We start from the raw sequence: 26649 nt of genomic DNA, 5'->3' as shown, positions 1-26649 counted from the left end.
CAGAATGTATGCAATGTATATATTTTTTTCTTCTCTATATAATAAAGCTCTTCGCTCATCTTTATATATATATATGCTATGCTTGTCTGTCTCTCCGTTTGAATTCAATATACGTCAAAACGGCTGAACCGATCAAGCCCAAACTTTGTGTGGGACATTACATCACATGACCCCGGGAGAGGTGTGTGGATGCTCAAACTCAAAAAGTTTATGTCCAAAAGTTTTTTTGGTATGTTAGATTTTAAAATTTCGCGAAAAAATATTTTGAAATCCCCGATTTCTAAAATTATTTGATATTGTATGAAGAGCAGATGATCACAGTAGAGCCATAGTTGTTAAAATAGAAAATAGGCGCCCTAAAAGCCTAGGATATATATTTAAATGTTAGCTATAGCCGACCAAACAGCTGAATTTTTTTGAGGGAACCCATGGGTTCCCTTGTAAAAACATAGGCTATAAAATGAAAATCAGCTCTTTAAAAAAATAAATTTTTCCACGGGCAACGCCGGGCACTTAAGTTATACATTTATATACGATTCCATTTAATCTGTCTCAGAAATCGATCTGATCCCTCAGTTTCTCGCATTAAATCCAGTCACAGTTTAGTCGTTTTAACTATACTGAGAACAACATCTAGTCTTAATCCACTCTACTCTCCAGGAATGAATCTCCGAGATGTCTCCAAGAAGTCGGATTGATATGAGAATAATATAATTAATGAGAAAAGAAGACCAAGAGTTGGCAAACACATTTGTTACAGCTCTCATCAGGAGTCAGTATTTTTCAGGATTGATGAAAGGTAGGCTTAATTTGTTGATATTTTTTAGTTTTACCCAAAAACCCATTTATTTCACCCTAAAAATCATTTATTTATTCCACTTCAACGAATAAACTCTAAAACAACATTTCGCTCCGCGCAAACATAACTTCAGGGGGACAAAATCATTTTCTAAAGGGAGGGAGGGCATGATTTTTCGAGAAAATATACACACCTGGCAGTCTTTAAAATGGAAGAGCTTTATTTTAATATTTTCTATTATTTTTCATAAAAACATTAAACAATCTAGAACAATAATATTAGTAGATTAAAAGATCCGAGAATTCAATTATTAAATGCATTTCAAACTATCACAGGGAGAAATTTAATATAAAATAAAATAGAAACTGATTACTCGCAACAATCTCTAATATTCTTATCTTTATAAATTTGCAACCTGATACCACAGAACCATTATATTTCAAACTTGTGATTCAGGTGAGGGAGGGAACCCCCGGACGCCATGAGCCTCCGCTATGCAGACACGAGCCTCCCAGAGTTGCTAGGCAGACCAAGCCTCCGCCTTGCAGAAGTGAGCATGCGCAACATATGAAAATGTGCCTGAGGTTTTTTTAACCTTGTGTTTTAAGTTTAAATAAAAGATTTTTTTGAAATTTTTAGACATAGTGGCATGAGAGGCTTCTCAAAGATGAGAAGTATTTATTAATTATCATAAATAGTGCCTAATTATGACTAATAAAGAGGTATCTAAAACTTTAAACATTTTTTACACGAAAAGGGAAATATTTAGAAAAAAATTTTTAATTGAATTTTATTTCATCTTTTATAATCTTTGATTTTAGCGATACCTTTTTTTGAAGTTTAAATTAAATCTAAAAAAATTGTATTCATTATTTAAATCTTAACATTTTTCAAAAAAAGGTATTGTTTAAATCAATGATTACAACAAAACAAACCAAGTTTACTCCAGAAATATTTCTCTAAGATGAGAAGTATTTATTAATTATCATAAATAGTGCCTAATTATGACTAATAAAGAGGTATCTAAAACTTTAAACATTTTTTAAACGAAAAGGGAAATATTTAGAAAAAAATTTTTAATTGAATTTCATTTCATCTTTTATAATCTTTGATTTTAGCGATACCTTTTTTTGAAGTTTAAATCAAATCTAAAAAAATTGTATTTATTATTTAAATCTTAACAGTTTTCAAAAAAAGGTATTGTTTAAATCAATGATTACAACAAAACAAACCAAGTTTACTCCAGAAATATTTCTCCAAATATCTTCCTTTCTGCGTAAGAAATGTTTAAAGTTTTAATATAAATCTTATAAACCACTTTATGAGTCCATATATGTTTCTAATCATGACAATCAATGACCAACTCATAAAAACCAAGATTTAAAAAAAAGCTGTGCTGTATGGTGGAGGCTCGTTTACTGCATAGCGGAGATACGGTCTGCATAGTGGAGGCTCGGTCTGCCAAGCGAATCTGGGAGGCTCGATGTCTGCATAGCAGAAGCTCATGGGGTCCGGGGGTTCACTCCCTATTCAGGTAAATGAAATAGGAACTGCTTAAAATATCACGACTTTTCACAATCAGGGTGCAAAAATATAGGTAGTAGATAAGTAAAATTTGTGGCGAGCAATCATTTCAATACGAAAACTGGCCAAATTCCATATAAATTGTAATTTGGAGGGGGTAGGGGGGGGGGGGAGAAGAGAAGAAGGGACTAACTAAAAGCAATAAATCTAAGTGGTTTAGGGAAAAGAAATGAGGATTAAAACAGGAATAGGAAAAGAAAGCTTGAAGATGTCAATTTGTGTTTCAGAAGCTTTTTCATGATAACAATTTATTTTATTTATTTTTTATCCTTAACAAATAATTTTCAAATCGTCTGGAGAGGATTTAAACAATTACGGTATTTGTTTTTAATGCTGGGGGAAAAGGAATATAATTGTTTTAAATATTAAATTTGTTTGATATATTCTAAGAAAAGGGACATCTTAGTTAATATATTCCAAAACTATGATAACATTTATTTAATATATTCTGATTTGATGAAAGAGAATAGATCCTGATCATCAATACAGAATATCTGCGCTAGATCGTTGAACTCGTATACCCGGGTGAGTAGGGAGTCCTTGAGCTGAAGACCAGGTAGAGACTGGAGTCCACACTCCTGGAGTACCAGTTCTACACCAATCTTAACAATTAGAATAAAAATAATAAATGAGTATTTTAGTACTACAAATAATAAACCTCTTCACTCATGAATCTATTTTTACACGATGTTTCGGATCTTCTCTAGGTTAATTTATTTAGCTTTAGCTTTAGCTGGCCAACCCATGGGTAGTGGGTACCCCAGGGACTATAATTATAAATCATAATACAAACCTGGGCTATTAACTATAATATGAAAAAGTAACAAGGACGGACGAGTTGCTATGTAATTTCTAATTATCTTCAAATTTAACCGTGGCAGTACCTTTTAGCTCTTTATTGGATTAACAAGAAAGATTAAGTAAGTTATTATCCTTTCTTGAAATAATATAAATTCTCAATTTTCTTTCTTTTCTCTGCTGCAAAAGCCGGAAGTAATTTAATAGAAAACAAAATGGTTTAAGGGTTAGACTGTCAATCGGAAGTAAATTAATAAGTAAATGGTCGCTTGAAATTACATCGAGATACCCTATACGTGTTCATCAGAATAATTAAATAAATTAGTTTTCTCCTCCGAAAGTAAAAAAAATTGAGGATGTTCTTTTTAAAAGGCATTGGAAGTAATTTTTCCAATATTTACGTCTTTTGCCTGCACCAGTGCACATTACCGACAACAAATTAGACCGAATATGTCTTTATTACTGTCAGAGCTCATGTTAATAGATAAATGATAACACTCTCATCAACTACATTATGTTTTTGTCTAGAAATATGTCTATATTACTGTTTGAGTTGATGTAAATATATAAATGATAACAATCTCATCCACTATAGTAGGGTTTTATCTAGAAATATTTCTATATTACTGTTTGAGTTGATGTAAATATATAAATGATAACAATCTCATCCACTATAGTAGGGTTTTATCTAGAAATATTTCTATATTACTGTTTGAGTTGATGTAAATATATAAATGATAAGACTCTCATCAACTATATTATGTTTTTATCTAGAAANTAGTAGGGTTGGATATTTGTAGTTGAGAGTAGTAGTAGTAGGGTTGGATATTTGTAGTTGAGAGTAGTAGTAGTAGGGTTGGATATTTGTAGTTGAGAGTAGTAGTAGTAGGGTTGGATATTTGTAGTTGAGAGCAGTAGAAGTAGGGTTGGGTATTTGTAGTTGAGAGAAGTAGTAGTAGGGTTGGGTATTTGTAGTTGAGAGTAGTAGTAGTAGGGTTGGGTATTTGTGGTTGAGAGCAACAGTAGTAGGGTTGGGTATTTGTAGTTGAGAGAAGTAGTAGTAGGGTTGGATACTTGTAGTTGAAGGTAGCAGTAGTAGTAGGGTTGGATACTTGTAGTTGAGAGTAGTAGTAGTAGAATTGGAAATTTGTAGTTAAAAGCAGTAGTAGTAGGGTTGGGTATTAGTAGTAGGGTTGGATATTTGTAGTTGAGAGTAGTAGTAGTAGGGTTGGGTATTTGTAGCTGAGAGCAGTAGTAGTAGGGTTGGGTATTTGTAGTTGAGAGCAGTAGTAGTAGGGTTGGATATTTGTAGTTGAGAGTAGTAGTAGTACGGTTGGGTATTTGTAGTTGAGAGTAGTAGTAGTAGGGTTGGATACTTGTAGTTGAGAGCAGTAGTAGTACGGTTGGGTATTTGTAGCTGAGAGCAGTAGTAGTAGGGTTGGATACTTGTAGTTGAGAGCAGTAGTAGTAGGGTTGGGTATTTGTAGTTGAGAGTAGTAGTAGTAGGGTTGGGTATTTGTAGTTGAGAGTAGTAGTAGTAGAATTGGATATTTGTAGTTGAGAGCAGTAGTAGTACGGTTGGGTATTAGTAGTAGGGTTGGGTTTTTTGTAGTAGAGAGCAGTAGTAAAAAGGTTGGATGTTTGTAGTTGAAGGCAGTCGTTGTAGGAATGGATATTTTTGTTTTTAGACTGTTAAATCTATTAAAAAATTACCTTAATTGATCCTCCTGGTTCCAATAAACCAAGGTTTGTATTGGTTACTCCGACCCAGGAGATCTTCTCAGAGTTCAGATCCAAGTTCTGTTCCAATTCCAGGGTTCGATCACAGTTGTTTGTTATCCTAAAATCAACCCAAAAATAATCTAAGCTCCAGGGTTTGATCACAGTTGTTAGTTATCCTAAAATCAAATCAATGATAATCTAAGCTCCAAGGTTCGATTACAGTTGTTTGATATCCTAAAATCAAATCAATGATAATATAAGCTCCAGGGTTCGATCACAGTTGTTTGATATCCTAAAATCAAATCAAGGATAATCTAAGCTCTAAAAATCAACTTTCTAAGTTATCTAAAATCAAGTCAATGTTAATCGAAGTTCTAAGAATCGAAAACATTTTTCAGTTATCCTTCAAAATGATAGTATTACGAAAGTTATCGACTAGCAATTATTTTAGTGGATTTTGGCATTAAAAAAGCCTTTCAACGACAAGCATTACTTAAGGGTCAAATTTGGTCGAAGAAACTAATAATACAAATTTGGCGAAGTTTTCTAGCACGTTGTTGTAAATAATTATATTTTCTGCACAGTTCTGGGAAATATATTTTGCAAAACTAAATCATTTTTATCTACTGATAAAAATACAGGGGAATTTTCTAAATAATTCCCAAAATTACTTTCAGTAAAACTTGGAAATAAATTTAAAAAATTGAATTGAAAAACCATTTATGTAAAACTTCTTTTTCTTTACGTACAGTGAGACGCACACAACTGTGGAACAAGAGAAGTCCTGATAATAAATAGTCCAATGAACAGGAAACGCAGCACTTTTGCAGTGTTTTAAAGCTACTAGTGAAACCATAACAACTTTAATTTAATTATATGATCTAATTTCGTCTTTCAAATCCGCAGTTCTATTGGTATCATTGTAGTAGAATATTTTAGGGGGGATGTGGGGAGTGTGTTGTCTAGATGTCAACTCCGATTTGTCTGAAAAATACATTATGAAAAAGTGCTGTAAATTCATCATTTCCAAGTCCAACAATTTTGATAAATTTATAGTCATGTCATTGTCAACAAGATAAAGCGACTGTAAATGCAACTGGCGTAAAAATCAAAAAAGCGCAAATTTTTCAAAGCTAGTAATCAAATATTAATACTTTCAGGATAGATCATTCAAACAGCCATAATAGCTTAAACTTTTGGCTATTTTGAAAAAGAAAATATGATTCAGCTATAACAGTGTAAATAAATAGTAAGGTATTTTTTTGACAATTTTGTTAATCTTAATAGAGCTGAAAACTTTAAAATGGAATATCCTTAATCCCGATCGCATGAACAATTACACATACGATGCTATATCGATTGGACTAATAACCGATTAAACTAAAGTCAGCTCTTCACAAACCGGCTTTTAGAGCATTTGAACAAATATAAATTTAATCATGTTTAAATGAACTTATTAAAAAACACATTTATAACATTTTTGAACTAAAGAAATTTTGAACTTATGTTCGTTCAATCGATCATTAGATCAATTGATATGACACCGTCAACACCAGAAATTCTCTGAAATTAAAAACCGGGTTTTCAAAAGGTAAAGAGCGTATTAAACATGACACGCTGGTTGGTTGAATTTTAAGCTTCTTTTTTCGATGTCGATTGCGTATTAACCTAATCTCGGGTTCAGTAAAACCAGCAGATCAAGCATTGATCTCGATATCCACTATTCTAAAGTTTTCAGCTCAGGAACCAGGATTCCTTTGTTTCTTGTTTTTCAAAATATTTCTTTTATTTTACCCAGGAGAGTAAAAGTTCTTCGCAGATGAAGTAGTTTCAATTTTATATCCCTCGGGATTAAAAAGTAGAGTACAAGAAGCAACGACTATCCTGTAATTGTAGAGGGGGGGGGAGGGCGGAAGACTTCCGTTTCCATTTCCATTAAAAAAATATCCAATATTCAAACATATTTACTCTCATTATTAAACATATAAAACAATTTATTTGTATATAAAGTGGTATATATAGTATACTTACATCAGCTCCCATGAATACATTTAATTTTGAATAATAAATCAAACTGGAGTGTAAACTGTCTTAAAAATAGTTCTACTCATTTTTCAGGAAAGCCCAATTAATGGATAATATTTCTTTATTGAAAAACTATTTAAAAAAAGGTAAACTATTTAAATTATTTCTAAATGAGAAATGGAGTCCTTTTTTTGGCAAAATTAATTGAATTTTTTTTTTAAAGCCGAAACTTGATTCACCGTTGAGAGATTAAAAGGTTTTAGGGTTAATCAACATTTGAGGTCTGATTATAAAGAGCAAAAAGAAATTTTTGACATATTTATGAATCAGGATCCAGGGGGCTGAATGTTACGAATAAATCTTAGACACCTTATTCCATAGACCAAGTTAACCCGTATAACACACTAAAAGAGAACCCATTAAAACAGAGATTCCACTTACCTTATCTGTATAGGAAGAGGTTGGTAAATGAGAGCTAAAGCTGGAGAATGAAGAACTGAAACCTTGAGATCTCCTGTATTCGGAGCTAATCTTTGGAGCTGCGAGGTCTGAAGTCTACCCTAAACATTTTAACATTCAATTAGTATGTATTGAGGAAAAAAGCCGACATAGCCTTTTATTAATCAATACATTTTTTTGGTTTGTATCCAGGGGGTTGATAGTTGTTTACCTGCCAGTATATTTAGCTGGACTAAGCGGGGAACTTAAGTAAGTAAGTAAGAGATTTATTAGAGTTAAATCAAGATCATAATACATATTATAATATGATTAACATTCTCATAAGAATATAATTGAAGATATCATGGGTTTTATCACAGATTAAGATAAGGTTATATCATAGGAAGTTTAATTTTCTCTGCATATAGGGAATAACAGATTTTCTGTATTTCTCTGTTCTAGCATAGTTGACAGTAAATAGTTCAACGTTCCGTAGCTGGTGGTTGTGCGTGACTGGTTCTGCCGGGAATGGGGCAGAATGCCTTTGAGATTTTAGACATTTTTTGGCAAAGGATAGACAAAGTTTCTCTCTCCTAATCCTTAAGGTTTCTAGTTCCAGAGCTGATAGAGCAGATTGACAATTAACATATACTGGGCCTAGAATAACTTTAAGGGACACCTTCTGAACCCTTTCTAGGGCCTCATTCTGTGCTATGGTTAAAGAGGAACTCCATACTACACAACAGTACTCAAGAATACTACATATATACGCAATGTAAACTCAAACCAGTAACTTGCGTGTAGGATAGTCATAATCCCGATCTCTTGACCTCGATATCCACTATGGGTACTTTTAAGCATCAATTAATCTCTTTACGATATACGACAAGATATTTGTGATCGTTTCTGAGATGATGATTTACATAGTACATTGATGTAAAATTCAGTGTTGATGATGATCCAACCCTCAGAGCAGAAAAGGCGTTAGTTCCATATTTTTTAAAAATATATTTCTGTCGGGGTTGACCCACTTCAGTTCTTGAGAATAGTACCTCGATTATGGTACTCATAAACGCAAAACAGATAAACAGTGTCAGAGAATTTACTATGTTCTCTTTGTGTATATTGTAAAACGAAAACAAACAAAAATTTCGCGCATAAAAAAAATATTCGCGGATTTTCTAAATTTTCAAAAATCAAATTTAGTTTGAAGCTTTTTGAAAATTCGATCATCTATAATCCTTACCTGGGGTCGAGCGAGGTCCCACAAAAAATTTGAGCCCGATCGGTTCAGCCGTTTTGACGTTTATTGGATACAAACGGACAGACAAACACCCAGGCAAGCAAAGAATATATATAGAAGCTCTTCGTTATAGCTTGTTTAAACGGCTGGACCAAACTGGCTGAAATTTTTGTATAGCTACCACTGGAGTGACAAAGGCTAATTAAATATCAACTAGTTGAAAATAAAAATGCATTTTTTAAGATCGAAATTTACCAAGTTAGGTGAAAATACTAAGTTTGTCGTCTTAATTCTAATAATCAGTATATAAAGTATAAGTTATAAAAGTTTGAAAACTCTTATCTCCTTATTGATGTTTACTAATGAACCTGTCGTGAAAGGATGAGATGGGTTTTTATCAATCTAAACAAATTACTTTCAACATAATTTCCAAAGAAACCAATTTGTCTGTTATTAGGAAAAATATCGCAATGTCATGATTTCCAGACAACATCTGCAATCTCCATCCAATATAAGAAAATGTTGTCAGGCTTCTGGAAATACTTTGATGCATTTACATATATTTATATACAGGAAACAAAAAAGTTTTTCCTTTTGATAAGGAAATATTCAAATACAAGGCTTTCAGAGCACTTCATCCCATCTTGCTATTTCAATTGAACATTTTCTCTTTGTAACCATGCTAAAACAAAAACGTAAAAAAGTTTGAGGATTAAAAAAAATTCGTGAAATTTAAAAATTTAATAAAAATCGGATTTTGCTGGAGGGAAATTTTTGTGAATTGGATCATTCATAAACAAAATTGGGGAAGATCGGTTCAGTCTTTTTGACGTGTATTAGATACAAACAAACAGACAAGAAATGTATATGTAGATTAAAATTGTGACTATTAGTAGGTTTACCAAATAATTTAAACGTAATTTTAGACCAATGAGTTTGAGTTATGAGGGATTGGACGGAATAACATAATTAACCTTTCATTCAAATTTCATATACGTCGAATTTGTCAAGATTTGATTTACCATTTTACATTCAAAAAGTGATAATTCATAACTAAACCTCAATAAAAAGAAGAATAGTGATATAAATCGACATACAACATGTAAAATCTGTGCTAAGATGACCCATAATGTAAGGGTTGGCTACTAGAGCGCGCCGGTCAGAATGCTCCAATATTCATTTTGACCTCAGAAAAGAATTCCTCGTGCCCCAATTACCGATAAATCGACAAAAAACATGTAAAAGATTATCCATAATGTAACTGCCGGCTACTAGCGCGCCGGTCAGAATGCTCCAATGTCTATTATGACCTCGGAAATGAAATCCTAGTCCCAATTTTGCTATAGTTTGATGTATCTCATGCTAGTTTTATTCTAACCTAGGCCAAACTTAGCATATAAGTATTAAAATATATTTTCTTTTATTATTGTGCGCGCGCGGACATTTCAGGCTTTGGAGTTGAATTTTTTGAGGGTATATTTGTTTCTTGAATGTCAGGATAAATGTTCAAGTGCAATTAATAAGGTTAAGATTGATTTACTGTAAAAAAGTAGCATTTTTTCACAAAAAGCGCGCGCGCACTTTTGCTCATAAGACAATGTCGCCCCGAACTAGATATTAGACAATTACTGAAACGACGGACTTAGTCAAACGTTTATACTTTTTACAAATATTTTTTTTCTTCATTATTTGTTATTTTGCTAATTTAAAATCATTCGATATATATTGATTGCATCGATGTTTCAAAATCCATCATTTATTGATTTTATCATTTTTAATATTGTGAAAAGTGACTTTTTCATGGATATACTCACTTTTATTATTGTAAATGGCACTTCAGGTTTTCCGCACACAGTTTATTTTGGTAAATTTTCTTGAAATCGTTTAACCCCCTTTTTAATATAAAAGAAATTTCCCAAGATGTGAGAATAAATTTATTTTTTAGTGAAATTGTTATTAAAGGGTAAACATTAAACAACAGAAGCCCTATGATGTCCAATTTTTGATATTTTCATTCACATCATCAAAATTCATTCATTCTTGAAAATACATAAACATTTAGATCCGCAGAGAGAAACTAAAATTTCCTCAATCCCTAAATTCAAACAAGATTCAATTAGTTCTTCAGTAATAAGAGAATACATTTTTCATATTGCAGTCTAACATTTGCAGTTAATATTGAATTTTAAACATCAAACAAAAAATGGAAAGTTGTCTGTCTTAATGTCAGTTTTTCTGAAAAATACCGCCCACTCGCTCTGCTCTTCCTTTGAAATCCAACTCATTATATTTAGATCAAATTTTCTTTCCGCTTCATCTTTAAGAAGGGGTTTGCAAAAAAATGTTCAAACATTTAGCTTCACTAGCACACACTGGAGCTAAAATATAAATTATATATTCCATTATAGGTGTAGAATCCATTTATTGAATTAGAGAGCTGTTATTTTTCTGTTTCATTCTCTCTGCAATTAAAAGAGAAAACTTACATAAGAAACCATTAGAAGCTATTTAAGTAATTTGATATTATCCTGGGGGGGGGGGGGATCGATATCCTATTATTTTCTTTGATAAAACGTTATCACCGAAACTGACTCCCAAGATCGTTCCTATGCTTTTATTAATCGTTTTCTGAAAATTCAGACGTCTGGGTTAGAAATAGATTTTTAAAATTTCAAGTTCTATCAAGATAAAGGGAGCTGGGTGAAGACAAGTGACAAGATTTAACTCTTATGCTCTTAAAGGATCAAACATTTAAGAGAAATGGTTTGAATATTCTGGTTCAGTAAGAAAACCAAATATAAACTTAGATTGAATATCTGCTATGGAAAGAATTTAAAAGTTAGAACAAATAAACGGGTTTTGAAAATGCAAAGTTTTATCATATTTTTAATAAAAAAGAGATTGGAATAATATAATAGAAAATAGAAACAATAACTTGGAGATTTGGAATCTTTTATAAAACTAATTTGCAACCTAAGACTTCTATATATAAATTTGACTTGTCTGTCTGTTTGTTGGTATTCAATAAACGTCAAAACGGCTGAACCGATCGGGCCCAAATTTTTTGTGGGTCATCACGTGACTACAGGGAAGGTTTATGAATGATAAAAATTTTAAAAAATGTGTTTTAAAGGTTTTAACTTTTGTAAAAAAATTTAAATTCTTAAATATCCGCGATTTTTTGAAAAAAATTCCGCAAAATTTTTGTCTTCTTTGTTTTAAAATGTAAACAAAAAGAACGTGTTCACAATTTAAATAGAAGATAAAAGCCTAGTCTATATATAAATTTGGCTTGTCTGTCTGTCGGTTTGTTTGTTTGTTTGTATCCAATAAACGTCAAAACGGCTGATCCGATCGGTGTTTGTATCCAATAAACGTCAAAACGGCTGAACCGATCAGGCCCAAATTTTGTGTGGGACATCCCGTGCCCACAGGGAATGTTTATGAATAATAAAAATTTAAAAAAGTGTTTTTAAGGTTTTTAATTTTGTAAAAAAAATTTAATTCTTGAAAAGAAAGGCGCGAAGCGCCTTGAATTTCTAGTTATTAAAATATGATAATTGGTCATGAATTGTTTGTGATTGTACACTTCTTAGGATAGCAATTTGATTTTTAAATAAGTTTAGCTTCAAAATAAAGATAATCGGTATGTTTCCTTATCTAAGTTTATCTATGCATCCAAATATCGCACACTTGATTTCAAAACACTTTTTTGGAATGAATACTATTGAATGGAAAAGGATATTTTTTAGATTTTTAAAACTTTTTTATATGAATATGTTTAAAACAGTTTTATCCAATTTGTGGGTATCTTAACCAACTTATATACTTAACTATAGTTGATAACTAGATTAAAGATTTTACCAATATATTTATTTTACCTCTGTAATTAGCAAGAATGTATAAAAACCAAGAAGTTATCCAATTTGTCTCTAATATCTCATATGAATCGTGAAAATCTTCTCTACGATAGAGGCCGTTTTAAAAGAATCTATTAGCGAACTATAAAGGCTGTTTTAGAAGATTTCTTAAAGATGAGACTACCCCTTAAAGTATCCGATAGGAGCTGTTTAAGAGGATTTCTTAAACAACTGACTAACCGTATAAAGGTTAGCTGCGGGTAACCTCTGTAAAACAAACAATATAAATTAAATGTATGACTAACCTTATCACAATATGCAGATCTCCAGACTATATCCAGCTTGCCGATGTTAGTTAGAGATTTGAGGGTTTTCTCTGTCACAAGATCAGGACGAGGACTCAAACAGAATAAAAACTGCCAGGAATCCTAAAGACAATTTTATAATGCAGTCAGTTGACTATCTTATTATTTTATTTTATTTATTATTGTTTTTAGCTTGATTTAAAAATTCTAAGTGGTAACCAGAAAACTGTGGAATACTTTTAGACTTCTTTATTTATTTTTATTTTGAAGTGTTGCATTTTGAAATATGTCCAGAGCTAGTAACTCTTGAATCGTGCGTATCGAGATCAAGCTTTATTCTCGACAATTCTTAATCTACAGATTAATTTAATCTTAATTCGATATCCCATGAAGAGTGTCGTCTGTTGAAAATGAACAGCTAATCAGAGTCCAGAGAGTTTTAGCCATTAACCAATACAATTTGAGAACATAGAAATTGCAGATATCAAAAATGAAGAAATCAAGCAGATTTTGCGTAAAATTCAAGAGTTCGGGATTAAAGGTTTCCACAACAAAAGTTCCCAGCTCAAGATTATTTTCTACAATAAGTAGCAAAAAATTCGTAAATAGTAGAAAAAAACTAAAACCATGATGTCATGATATTCATAAGGGTACATACATAATATATGACATTAATATACAGAAAACATTATATTCAATATTTATGAATATCTGTGCATGCATCAAGATTAAAAATAAAGGACATTTTTCTCTGCTTTTGGTAGAATTTTATTTCTTTATTTTTTTTTTGGTTTATTTAATTTTTATTTTTTTGCCTTTCTGTTTACTTTTTATGTGATCTTTTTTTGGCTCTTTTTCCCCAACAATCATAACTAAAACAGATTAGAATTTTTTACATAATTATCATATCTAGATTTAAAAGTGTTTAACGTTGGCGCAGTTTTTATATCACAGAAATACATTCCATGGAGAAAAAACTCTTTGGCAAATTTTTTTTTACCAACATCAGTTCTACAAAAATGGGCACGAAGTGAAAGAGGATTGTCTGAAATTCTTATCATTCCATTGGATGTATCTGCTAACATACATATACATACATACCACGTAAATACATGCATACATACATACATACATACACCCACCCATACATACATAATACATACATACACCTATACATACATACATATATTTATTAACATAATTAACATCATGAATAATTTTATGGGTTTCCATTAAATCATAGCGGGCTCTTTGACTTTCTAGGGATTTTAATAGTTTCTTTATCTCCCACACTCCAAGGACACCAAGCTGGGACGGAAAACTCTAGGTGTGGTCTCACAAAAAGTTTATGAAGATTGATAAATGTTACTTTGTCTCTATAGTGAAATTCTTTAGAAATGCTTTTTGAGCTGATTGGTTGCAATGCACTGAAGGTTTCAAGTTTACATGCATAGTAACACCAATATCCTTTTCCTCGTCAATCTGTGACAAGGTTTGATTGTTCATGGTGTATTTATAACCAGGATTTCTATTTCCAGTGTGTATAACTTTGCATTTATCAGCATTGAACATCATCCCATCACAAAGTGTATTATGACAGTTTTGTAATATATTTTTGTCACTTTTGTTTACCATTTTTTGATCAAATTTTGTATCATTAGCAAGTTTTTTTAACACAGAAATTTGCGCACAGAGAAAGTCAATTTCATTAATATAGATGAAAAAACTATAGTTGATGAAGGTTAAAAGGGTACCATTGTAAATCCTTGATGAAGGGTCATTTCTGACTAAATTGACAAATATTTAAATACTACCTGTGATTGTAGACAGGTTCCTGATGAGAAGACACCAGTATTATCGTTTGTACCAAGATGAATTGGTTTCACTATAAATATTATCATATAAATGTATATATTATGTATGTAACAAAAAGTCCGCAAAAAATTAAAAATCTGCAGTAAATGTTATTAATAATACATTAGAACTGTTATGACTTCAAATATCGTATTAATAGGTTTACATTTTAGTTATCTCATTCAATTTTTGATGAAATTTTGATGAAATTTTGGAAAACAAAAGAAAAAAATTCATTCATAAAAAAATAATTTTTTATCACATTTTATTTTCGTTTTGCCCAAAATCCGAAGCAAACAAAATTTTAGAAAATTTGGTCCAAAACATCGATAATCCTGGTTCTTTTGTATTCCCCAGAAGTTGGGTATGTTTGAGCGGTGCACAGCATTTTTTTTAGTGTTTTATTCGCATAATTAGAGGAAAAAACGGTTTGTAGGGGAAAATAGAAACATTTTTGGGAAAAGCTATAAAAAAATGTTGGAAAAAACTTGACTTAAATATCCAATTTTTCATTTCCCCCATGATCAGAGGGGTAACTCTAAAAAATGAACACCCTTTTAATCACATAATATGTTACAATTTTAAGTTTGGTCTGTTGTGCATATTTCATATCCATGTGATGAATCTAACCTGACCTGTAAATACTGAAGAAGGTTCAAGAACCACCCTGTCCAGGTTTATGTTCCCCAGAGTAATATTCTGAACCTGGGCCTCCAGGAACACCTCGTCAGACTCAGCGTTGTAGAACTTGGTCTTCACGTCCAGAGGTTTCATCACCTTAATTTAGAATAGGATAAATATTAGTTTCAGTGTTCCTAAGACCCGGATCCAAATCAAGTTGGTTCCTGAATCCGGATCCAAAACAAGTTGGCTCCTGAATCCGGATCCACAACAAGTTGGCTCCTGAATCTGGATTCACAACATGTTGAATCCTGAATCTGGATTCACAACATGTTGGCTCCTGAATCTGGATCCACAACATGTTGGATCCTGAATCTGGATCCACAACTTGTTGGATCCTGAATCTGGATCCACAACATGTTGGCTCCTGAATCTGGATCCACAACATGTTGGATCCTGAATCTGGATCCACATTATTCATAACCTATTTTTGTAGAATATTACTTTTTAATGACATACAGCACAGTTATCTGAGATCTTCCTTTAATGCCTAATTAAGACTGGGTATTGGAAAAGGATAATTACAACGAAATGACTTTTAGGAAACATATCTAACAACAGTATTTTTCTAGTTTTTTCCTAGAAGTATATCCGGAGTTTTGCAAAGGATATTTTTTACAAGAAGTGCATGTTCTTAAAGCAACAAACCCTCATTTTTTAAATGACATGTTAAGAAATTTAAAAATGTTAAACATTTGAGGATTTTTATCACTGCATTATGACTTTTGGGACAAAAAGTTGAGAACTTTTTGAGATTATTATTATTCATAAAGAACAACCCGGCCTTCAATGAAATAAGTGCGGGGAAGGGGGTAGTATTATTCTACCCTCCTGCTAGAAAAAAGCGATGTTATTGGGAAAACAACAAAAAGATATTTGTCAAAAGCTCTTCGTTCACTTCATGACATATTATGGACGATGTTTTCTCACCACCGGGAAACAAGGAGTTCATAAAGAAGGGGTTTTAGAAAGATAGGGTTGTCTCCTAGTTAGCTTACTTTCTTTAGAAATATATACTACACGCTTGGAAACCCAGCTTTGCCTGTAATTTATTTTTGATGCAGATCCTGGGTGGATCCGGGCTAAAAATCTGAATCCGGTTATTCTGAAAGATTTACGGTTCATTCTAACAATTTTTTATACTAAATCTAGATGAACCAATCAATGATTAGGATGTTTATGAAAATCTCTAAGTAGGTTAGAATGTTTTTTTACTTTATAGCCGCTTTAGGTTAATATTTTGCCCTTTGGATCTGGGGATCAGGATTNATTTTGAGGCTAATCGGTCAAGGGGTTAATGGGTTTTGATCTGACATGAAAACAAACAAACAGTGATGGATATAGTTGGTTTCCAGACAAAATCAGTTCAATGTTCTGTGTTATGAGGTTTTCAATCCAATAAAATATGAAAACCAGAGATATCGAGGAAAGGATGCTCAGAAAACTTGCCAAACTAAATGTATTCATTATTCTTGACTTGACTGGAATAATTAAAACTGTAAAAGTCTGAAAATTTTTATCAAACCTGAAAAGGGCATTCCGTAAGTTGAAATAATTTTTTTTTTGATATTGTTAATAGTTCTAAGGTATTCCGTCTCAGCCCCCGCTTGGAACTTAGAACCCTCCCCCCTCGTCTGTTTCTAAGAAATGTTGGGCATTCGTGAGATTTTTTTCTGTAAAATTTAATTATCTTACTATTAAGTTTTTTTAATAAGATAAAGCAAAATGTTGAACAAAGCTTAACAATTAGGGCCTAAAATATGATCGAATCGGATGTCCGGCAATATTTCAGGTTTAGAGTATTATTTAAGGCTTCAGCTTTTGTTACTTTTTTTTGGGACAACCTGCCGCATAGTTATGTCGTTGCCATATAATTCTATGTGAACAATTTATTAGAACTGATTAGCAGGGATGCAAATTAAGGTTTAGTTCTGATCAGTGATCATCTTCTCAAACTTAATTTGACTCAATCAACAGAATATGGAAGAGGACGGGAAGGCCAACCACAATAATATCTCCTCAGTTTATCGTCCGAGCCACCTCAAAATGTCTAACTCTTGCAGATAAAATTATTGTTGAAATCTGGCCCCGTTCAGGCAAAAATAAAGTATTATATTTTCCCAGACAAATTTTAAAATTGTAAAAAAAATAACCGATGTTCTACAAATAAGCATCAGTGGGAAGGATGAAAATTTCAAGGTGGCTCGGACGAGAAAATGAGGTGAATGTGGCTCGGACGAGATATTGTGGTTGGCCTTCCCTACCCTCTATGGAAGAATATAAACATAAAAGAAACCTAGAACAATTCCCTCCTCTACTATTTCTAAAGTTCTGATATAAATCCTGCAATATCCATTCTACCCTTTATGTTGAAAATAAAAAGTTTGAAAACTGTATCAGCTAATATAGAACTTTTTAATATTTCCCTTTCTTTTAACATTTCATCACTAAAATGATAAAAATAATGATAACAGATTTTACATACCCAATAAATCTAGTGACACTATATATATATATATATATTGTTAAAACTATGGTGTTGGGACATGTCATAGAAAGACATTTCATAGATTACAAAATCATAGGTAGGACATATTAATGACAAGTCATATCACAGATTTCAGACATTTCAGGAAAAAGAGATTCTTAGACAGGATATTTTATAGGTTTTGGGTTAATTCAAATGAGTCACAATTTTAGAAAATGTTATCAGATTATTTTAGATTAAAATTTTATAAAGAAATTTAAAAAGAGCAGTTATTTTTTCTCCGACCGTGTATCTTTTTTTATCTGATCATACATCTGTTTTCTGTTCTACTCTTTTAGATCTACGCATTCTAGTCTCTTGTAGACAAGGGAAAAGTGCATTTTGACACATATTTCTGATTCATACTGTTCTTTAATTTGATATCTTGGCGCCAGATTGTTTGAGATACATATAAATCAGAGAGCTCATAAGAAGAAAAGGGTAAAATTTATTAAATAAGATTACTAAATCTATTTACCTTATCTATGAAATGTCCAGACTATGAAATGGCTTAACTATAAAATGTCCTATTTATTAAATGTCTTCTATGAAATGTCTCAACACCAAAACTGTTAGGCACCTTTTTTGGTAAAAATACAATAATTCTTCTTGCACCAGCTAAAAAAATTCTAATATTTTTTCTTTTTAATTTTAAGGTCATTCGAACATTTTCGTTTTTGTTTAGATTAATTCACTGTGCAAGAAAACCTTTTTTCTCCCAAAATCTTCGTCTAGAAATACTTAATTCAGACACGCTAAAATCGTAAAATTAGTTTATGTTGAGTCTCAAAAAATCGTTTTCGGCCTTGAATCAGTCATGTCTAAAATATCAAACAACAAACAGCTGGACGACCTTAAGTGGCTCAATACCCATATCAACATGTTATGAAATTTAAAATTAATTTATTACAGAATAAGTTGAGTTTTTTTTAATTTGTTATTTTTTAATGTTCCACATTTTTTTTTTGGCGGTCCAAAAATAATTATCCCTTTTTGTAAATCCTTTCCAAAAATATTTCCTCTAATAATAAATGAATGAAATTGATGATATTGAAAACCAGATAACATATCGGACCGTCTGGATTCGTGTAACACGATATTTCAAGCATTAGGGTTCAATTTTCACAATCTAGATTAACTCTTGAGGTTCTAATATATTTGTAGGGGTTCAAGATCTTTAAAAGAGGGTTTAGAACATAACACTATCAGATAAAAAATTCCTTCCTTATAATCATCATCTAAATACGAAGGATTAAAAAGGATCTTCTATAAATAATCTGTACAGCAGTTTCCTGGAAGAATGTAAACAAAGCAGGCATTGCGGTATTTACATTTCTCCCAGAAACCGCAGTACACTTTTAGGGAGTTTCCTTGAGAAAACTATACTCAGAAAGTTTTGAACTCGAATTTTTACTTGCAAAACNCAGTTATCGCCTTTGAGCATCCAGATTGGATAACAGAAATAAAATATTTTTGGGGGAAATATAGATTATTTTTTTGTATGTCTCGTCAATAATATGCTGGCAGCTAGATTTAATCCTATTAGCCCAGACCATGTGGTCCAATTCTTTATATTGAGTAGAATAATCGTTTCAGGGGATAAGGTTCAGGGGGGGAGGTTTACATGATTTCTTTCGTCTTTCAATGTGGAGGGGGGCAGACAATTTTAGGTAAATCATCGGTTTTTAATTGTAAAAAAATTTATAATTACTTATTATAGTCTGGGCATTTTATAAAGCCAGGTATATTGTGCAACATTGAAAAAAAAATTACAAAGGAATCGAGTCTTTGCCACAAATCTGATTTTCTAATCCCTTTATCTTTACAACCTGGAGGTTTAGACCTCAGATATTTCAAACTATGATTTTTGTTAAATTAAATAATCTAAGTTTGAAATATCAAAACATCAGGTTGCTCAGTTATAGGTATAAGAAAATTTGAGTTCGGAGCAAAAACTCAATTCCTTTCACAGATTTATGTTTTATTGGTAACTTTTAAAAATTACGAGAAAGTTGTTTTGAGACATTTTTGAACCATAATCAGGAAGATACCGAAAATACCGATTGTAGAAGGAAAAAAGTAAAAAATTTTAATATCTGTAAAAAACAGTTAAGGAAATGTTCATAACCTGGATCCAGATCCGGATAACAGGGCGGGCGGATCCAGGATCCGGATTACAGGGGGGGTGGATCCAGGATCCAGATCTTGATTCGCATCAAAATGAAATATTTTTCATTCAATTTAGAATCTATCTTTGAAAGTATCAAGTTGATACCTAAAACTTATAGGTATACCTTGACTGAACTTTTAAAGGATCCACGTAAATTAGTTTTTAAATTAAAATTCAGCTTTTAATAGAAGTTCTATTCGAACTTTTTTTCATTAATCATTTTCTTAATACTAAATACGAGATTTAAATATTCTCTTCACAAGAATATTGAAGAATATTGAAAACATACAACTTTTCGAGTTTTTATACGTTTCACTTTCCTGAGAAAAACAGAAAGTTAAAAACAAATTAATTTAAGCTATAAAGAAAATGTTTCAGTAAATTTGACCATGATGTAACCTTACTTGCATATCAATCAATTTTTGGAACTTTGATCTCCTCTCCAACCCATTCCTCCCATAACCCCAGGGCCCAGGGGGAGTTTATGTTGCGTAGAAATTTTAAATGTGTTGGAAAAAAGTCTCTAACCTTTTTTTTACAATAATTAAAAAATGGTGGCAATTAAATTAACAATTGAAAACTAGAATTACGAGTCTAGATCCTTCAAATATAATCCATTTACTCGACAAATTTCTAAAAATTACCTGAAATTTAAAAAATTTTCTAAAATTTAATTTGTCTGATGTTGGACTTGCGTAGGTAACATCGCAGACTAGAATATGGGTTCCCAGCTCCTTCACTTCATGATGGATCACGTGATCTATAGTTTCTCCAGGTGCAAGGGTTAATCTCTCCTAGAATAAAGGGAATCTTATAAAGCAGCGGGTTGAGAATTTTATTCCAGATTTTCCACTCGATTTAACCTTGCGGGTTAAAATCTACGCATTTCCTTTTCCCCAAAGAAATCAAATTTTCGAATACTTTTTTTTGAAAATTTATTAATCATATGGTCAGGGAGGAGTATATTTTCTTATCTCCTCCCTCCCCCCCCCCTTCCCCCTTTTTGCGTCCTTTATCATATTGGATTTTCAAGCTCCTACGNCCTCCCCCCCCTTTTTGCGTCCTTTATCATATTGGATTTTCAAGCTCCTACGAAAAAAATACATACAAAATGCAAATTTAAAAATTCTCTTTGTTTATTTTTCAAAAATTATTTGATCTTTTAAAATGTTCTGTTATGTTCAAAAAAGAGATATTGGAAACTTTCTTTTTCAATTTCTTTTCCCTTTCCATCGGATTTTTTATTGATATTACAAACCCTACCATTATAAAGAACCCACCAACCGGAAAGCAAGCCACCTCGAAATCTTCGTAAAATCAAAGAAGATAAAACTATTTTTAAAGTTCTATGTTCTTCAAAATTGGTTATTTTTATATCGTGTAGAGATTCACCTTGGGAAAGTTTGACATCATTCTCCTGGATTTGATGATTCCAATATGATGTAATCATTGCAATACTTAAGTTTAACTATATTTTATGCTCTGACGTGACCAGATTAAAAAAGTATTTAAAACGAGGATTTCGAGGTAGAGAAAATGAGGAGAATGTGGCTCGGACGAGAAATTGTTACGGTTGGCCTTTCTTCTCTAACCACCCACCTGTCCGGTAACTAAACCTATTCTCTGAGTACCGGTCTGTAGATCTGCTTTTACGCTCACATTCCTACAATATTCTTATCTTTAGCTTCTTAGTAATAAATCTTATGATCTCTCAATTGATCTTCCAAGGTTGAGATAAATTAATTCTATAAAAACAATGAATTCGAGATTAGTAACATACAATTCAAGGTTTAGATCAGAGAAAATTCTTCCTCCCGATGTGAGATACGGTTGGTGTTAGTAAAAATGTTCCAATTGCACTTTTGGCATCAATTTGAAATAATTCAGAAAGTGAAAAAAGAAAAAGAAGAAAAGAAAACCTATAGGGCAAGTTTTCAAACAACTATGTTTTCTAATTTTCTTTATTAACTAGCGTGGGAACCCAGCTTTGCCTTTTCCTTTATATGAGTCAACCTATTTAACTCATAACGTTTAACTCAAGCCAAGAACATTCCCTTGGTTCTTGCGAGTTCCTCAGTCAAAATTTGAGGCAAATCGGTCAAGGGGTTCTTGAGTAGTGTTCGGACATACAAACTAACAAACAGAGATTACTACTTTATATTTAGATTTACAAAATATAAAAAAAACTAATCCTGTAGCGTATTTAGGTCTCACTTTAACTTAGTCTTAAAAACCCCGTGAGTCCTATAAAAGTCTGTATCTGCTCAAGAAGTTAGATTTAATACTATTATAATGTTAAGTCACAAAAAGCTAAATCCATCAAGATTAAGTTACCTTCTCCTGCAGGATACACATCACACAACCTTTACTAAATATTTATATCTAAAGAGGTTGTTTACCCGAATCAACATACACAAAATATCTTAATTCATTTAAGATTAATTTTTATAAGTACTTGCCCCTTAACAGGCTGGAGAGTGTGTGTGGGGGGGGGGCTAAAAATAATTTTTTGTGTGTGGAATGCATAGGTGCAAGATGGTCGGACCGTAAGTGGTAAATCAAAATATGAAAAAATACTTTTTTATAATACATCCTACAGACACGTACCTAAAATTCACACGATTTAAAAGACCCTGAAAGAGGTAAAACTTATCGTTAATATTTGTCAAAAATGAAAAAACGTTTTTAGATTTTTTGCGACGTACAATTTATAAAACCTCCTCAGCCATTAAACAAAAATTTGTAAAAATGTGCAATGAACCTGGATACTAAGACTCTTTTTAATGTATTCAGTAAGCATTTAAGCATTTAAGAGATGCAATAACTTTACGGTGATTTTTTATATAAAGTAGTAATCTTTTTTTTTTGTTTTTTTTCTAAAGTAGTAATCTTTTTTTTGTTTTTGTTTTTCTATGTCCTATCATAACTCATGAACTCCGGAGATTGGAGAACCAAAATAATGTTCTAAGCTTGGTTTTGAAATTATAAGTTGAGTCTGTCGACTTGTATTTCCAAAAATAGCTAAAATCGTAATTTGAGTCCAAGTGCGGGAAAACGGCTGGAGAGCAATAAGTATCCTGGGGAACACTGGGTTCTCAACCTAGTATCTAAAGTATAGTACCTACATGTCTCTGTACTGTCGTTATGTACACAAACATAACTGCTGAAGGTTTCACCGAGATAAATATTTCTAAACAAAATATCCAGATAATTTAGTTTGTCTATTGGTCTCCAATAAATGTCAAATCGGGAGAACGGGCCAAAATTTGTTTGTGGGACGTTTCATGGCCCCAAGGAGGGTTAAAGGCCGATCTGGTTTAAAATTAATATTATTAATAACATGGGGGTGTATATCTTTGAGAATTAAAATTGGATATCAAAAGGCTATTTTTTTTTCATCTTTTTAGGTACTTATTTATTTTCCCCATAAAACCATTAATTTTCCAAAATTCAGCGAAAAAAAACCCTTAAAATTTGTTTAACGCTCTTCGCAAACATACCAAACGGATAAATTATAAACCATTATTATTTTATAATAGGAAAACTTGCCAGGATGTTAGTTGAGCAATATATATTTTTGACAAGTAATTAATATCAGAATTAATTCTGTTGTCTATTTTCATGTTAACTAATTAACTAGATATGGGTTCTTCAAAAATATTCAGAATAAATTTTTAAAAACTTTTCAAATTGAATCAAAATAATTATATTTTCACCCGAAAGATTGAGGTAGAATTAAAAGTTTGCCGAGGTTTAGTCCCTCCAGGGTGTCCAGGCTGTTGACATCGGTCTTCAAGTTTTCAATCAATAAATCCCTAAAATATATATTCCATTTATTTAAGTCAAAACAAAGTGGTAAAATGAGGGAGTCTTAGCAAGGAACTCTGATTTTATAATCAACATTTCTCTGAACCTCAGATATTTCAAACTATAATTTCTGTTAGATTAAGAATATAATTTTGAAATATCAATGCTGTACATCAGGTTACCAAGATTTAGGGCATAGCAAATCTGAGTTTGTGGTAAAGATTCAATTCCGTTGTAACAAAAATACACCCCAACGAATATTTCTTGTATAACCTTGATGAAAATTAGAAGATTAAAAAAATTTAAGAATTTTTTTAAACATATAGTATTTGCTACTAATATAGTTTTTATTAGGAAAAAAAAGACTGAAAGAATGAGAGATCCGAACTCTCATTAAAAACGAATAGAAATTAATGATTATAATTATCAAGTAGGAATTATTGTTAGCTTAATTAATGTTTTGAAATAAGAACAATTTAACTAGATATATAATAATATTCAACTATCAAATTTGGACTCAATAGTTGGTTGCTAAAATCAGAGACAGAAATTATTGAAAATAAAATTTAAAATAGATGTTGTTTAAAATTTAAATAGATTCCTTTTACAGGAATTGAGATTTAGCCTATCCCTATTTCTTTGCAATCCGATGTTGTAGACCTAAGATTTGTCAAACTATGGTTTCTGTTAAAGTAAATAATCTTAGTTTCAAATATCCATGGTTTACACCATAAAGGTCGCAAAGATATAGGGATTAGGCCATTTGACAAAGACTCAATTACTTCACAAAAAATGGTTGCAATTGAGAATAATTATGATGTATACAACAAAAACATGACTGGTAAATCCTACTCTTCTTCTTCTTGACGAAAAAAATAAATTATAAAATTATTCTTTAAAAAAAAGCAGTAAACTTTTAAACTCAAGGCAATGCATTACTTTATTTATACTGCCTGCAAATAAAACTTAGGTCATAACAATTTTTGTTGGAAAAAACAGAACTTATAAATTTTCTATATAATTCCACATTATTGACAAGATAACAGATTAAAGGTTCTCAAGGAATTATTTCTAACCAACATTCAGAGATTAACTTTGGTTAGAAACAGCTAAAGGAGAAAATATAATAAGATTCATGAAAATAAACCAAAAAAATGGATTTTGGATACATTCTTTAAAAATGGATTTAATTGAAAAGCTTTGTTACAAAATTAAGTCTAGTATAACAAAAACTGTCACCAAAACATTTATGTACATTTTAAAGAGACTGTTGGCGAAATTTCAAGTAACCCTCCGTTTTCAGAATAGAGTGTTCGATTCACAACAGTACATTATAAAGCTTTATCTAACCAACAATGTCATACTTATCCTTATCAATCTACATAAACGCTTGTATTGAACAATTAATTTGCAACCTGTCCTATATTTAAGAAAAAATAACTTTTACAATGTAGAAAATAAATATTTACAATCGACATTAAAAAAAAAACGTTTTGAACAGCCGTGTTGAGTCCACACTCCACTTTCTCCGGCAATTCGAACACAATTTATTTGAGAGATTAACACTGGGCTTGATGATCAGTCAAATATTTTAATAATACGGTTGTAATTTGCAGGGCAGTGCTTTCTTTGCAAAGAGGTCACTTGAAATTCCGCATTCAGTCCCTTCAAAAGCGTTTGAAATGATATTATTCAAAATAACTGAGTTAGATTTTTGTTACCCAGTGGAAAGGGGTGAATATTTTCCAGATTTTTTTGTGATTTTAGAGGATAAAAATAAAAAGTTTGACATCAAAAATAAACTTTTTTCATTCGTTTAATTTGATTCTTTTAACCCTTAAAATAATTTATTTTAAGACCATCAGTGATTTACAAAAGGGGGGGGGAATATACGCCCCCAATAGTGACAATGACGAATATCAAGGGGGGGGATACTTTGCTATACAGTAGTCTAATATTTAAAATCTTGTGACTGGAAGCATTTTTATAATCACAAGATAATTAATGTCGGAACTACCAAGTTTATGGAGAAGATTCTTGGAAGGATTTGCAGGAATTTTCTTATCATAAAATTCTCTCCGTTGCGTTAGTCATAAATTTTCTCCAGGCACCCCCTCCCAACCAGGAAAAGAATTTTAGCAAACTTCGTTTTACAGTGTTTGTGGGGGAAAGGAGGGGGTGGGTGACAGTTTCCGTTTTGAATACAAATTCATACATTTTATGCAAATGGGAAATAAATATTTTTAGAACTGTTATAACTATCACATTTTCTAGAGTTAGCACGTTGTAAACATAATTTCTATTCAAGGCATTTCTAAAATGTTTTGTCATTAAATATCAGCATTTTTTTGACAAATCTTTCTGTTCAGTTGGTTATAGATGAATATTGAACCATTAACAAACATCGACTTTTAATCTTTTTTTAAAATGTAACATAAAACCACCAACAGATATTTACGGTCAAATATATTTTTAAAATTTATTTCAGGAAATAACAAATCAGTTCCATTTGTAAGTAAAACCATGGTATCAAGAGAATAAATGATTGTTACATTTATGGTCCCCCCTCTCTCGCACAAAAGAAGTATAAAAAGTGATAAGAAACCCGTTTTGTTCCAACTTAAGCTTTTCTCTTTTAAAAACCCCGAAGAAAGGAAATCTTGAATGTGATATCTCCATGAAGAGATTGAAGGAACTTACTGAGTAAGATCTGATCTATCCGAGTGTAACTGAGAGGGCAGACCTAGAGTAGGTTTAGTTAGTCGCATCACCTTGAGAGCTAAACAGTGTTCTACCCTCGTGTCTCCCATTCTGTCTGAAACCAGAATATTCTACT

General features: G+C 31.7%; 1 protein-coding gene across 1 annotated transcript; it reads right to left on the bottom strand.

Moving 5' to 3' along the window:
- Positions 1-1001: 1001 nt before the first annotated feature.
- On the bottom strand, positions 1002-26626 carry LOC111707091 (trafficking protein particle complex subunit 13). The gene is made up of 12 exons (XM_023480091.1): positions 26514-26626; positions 23723-23821; positions 23128-23196; positions 21606-21669; positions 20651-20800; positions 15264-15405; positions 14589-14659; positions 12775-12897; positions 7370-7488; positions 4895-5021; positions 2440-2985; positions 1002-1164 (listed from the first exon to the last, which is right to left on the bottom strand). Exons 1-11 carry the CDS (start codon positions 26621-26623, stop codon positions 2818-2820), a joined length of 1242 nt encoding a protein of 413 aa, XP_023335859.1. The 5' UTR covers positions 26624-26626; the 3' UTR covers positions 1002-1164; positions 2440-2817.
- Positions 26627-26649: the final 23 nt, after the last annotated feature.

Source organism: Eurytemora carolleeae, unplaced genomic scaffold, assembly GCF_000591075.1.
Source record: "Eurytemora carolleeae unplaced genomic scaffold, Eaff_2.0 scaffold703, whole genome shotgun sequence".
In the NCBI taxonomy this organism is placed as follows: domain Eukaryota; kingdom Metazoa; phylum Arthropoda; class Copepoda; order Calanoida; family Temoridae; genus Eurytemora; species Eurytemora carolleeae.
This window is presented reverse-complemented; position numbering and strand designations above follow the sequence as displayed.

What these genes read in the sequence shown, in the direction of transcription:
- LOC111707091 (XM_023480091.1), bottom strand. Translation starts at nt 26,623, where the DNA reads ATGGGAGACACGAGGGTAGAACACTGTTTAGCTCTCAAGGTGATGCGA. An exon ending in ATTCTACCTCAATCTTTCGG is followed by an intron (nt 23,197 to 23,722) that starts GTGAAAATATAA and finishes TATTTTGTTTAG; the next exon opens with AAATATTTATCTCGGTGAAA. An exon ending in GAAAATTTTTTAAATTTCAG is followed by an intron (nt 15,406 to 20,650) that starts GTAATTTTTAGA and finishes TTCTAAATTAAG; the next exon opens with GTGATGAAACCTCTGGACGT.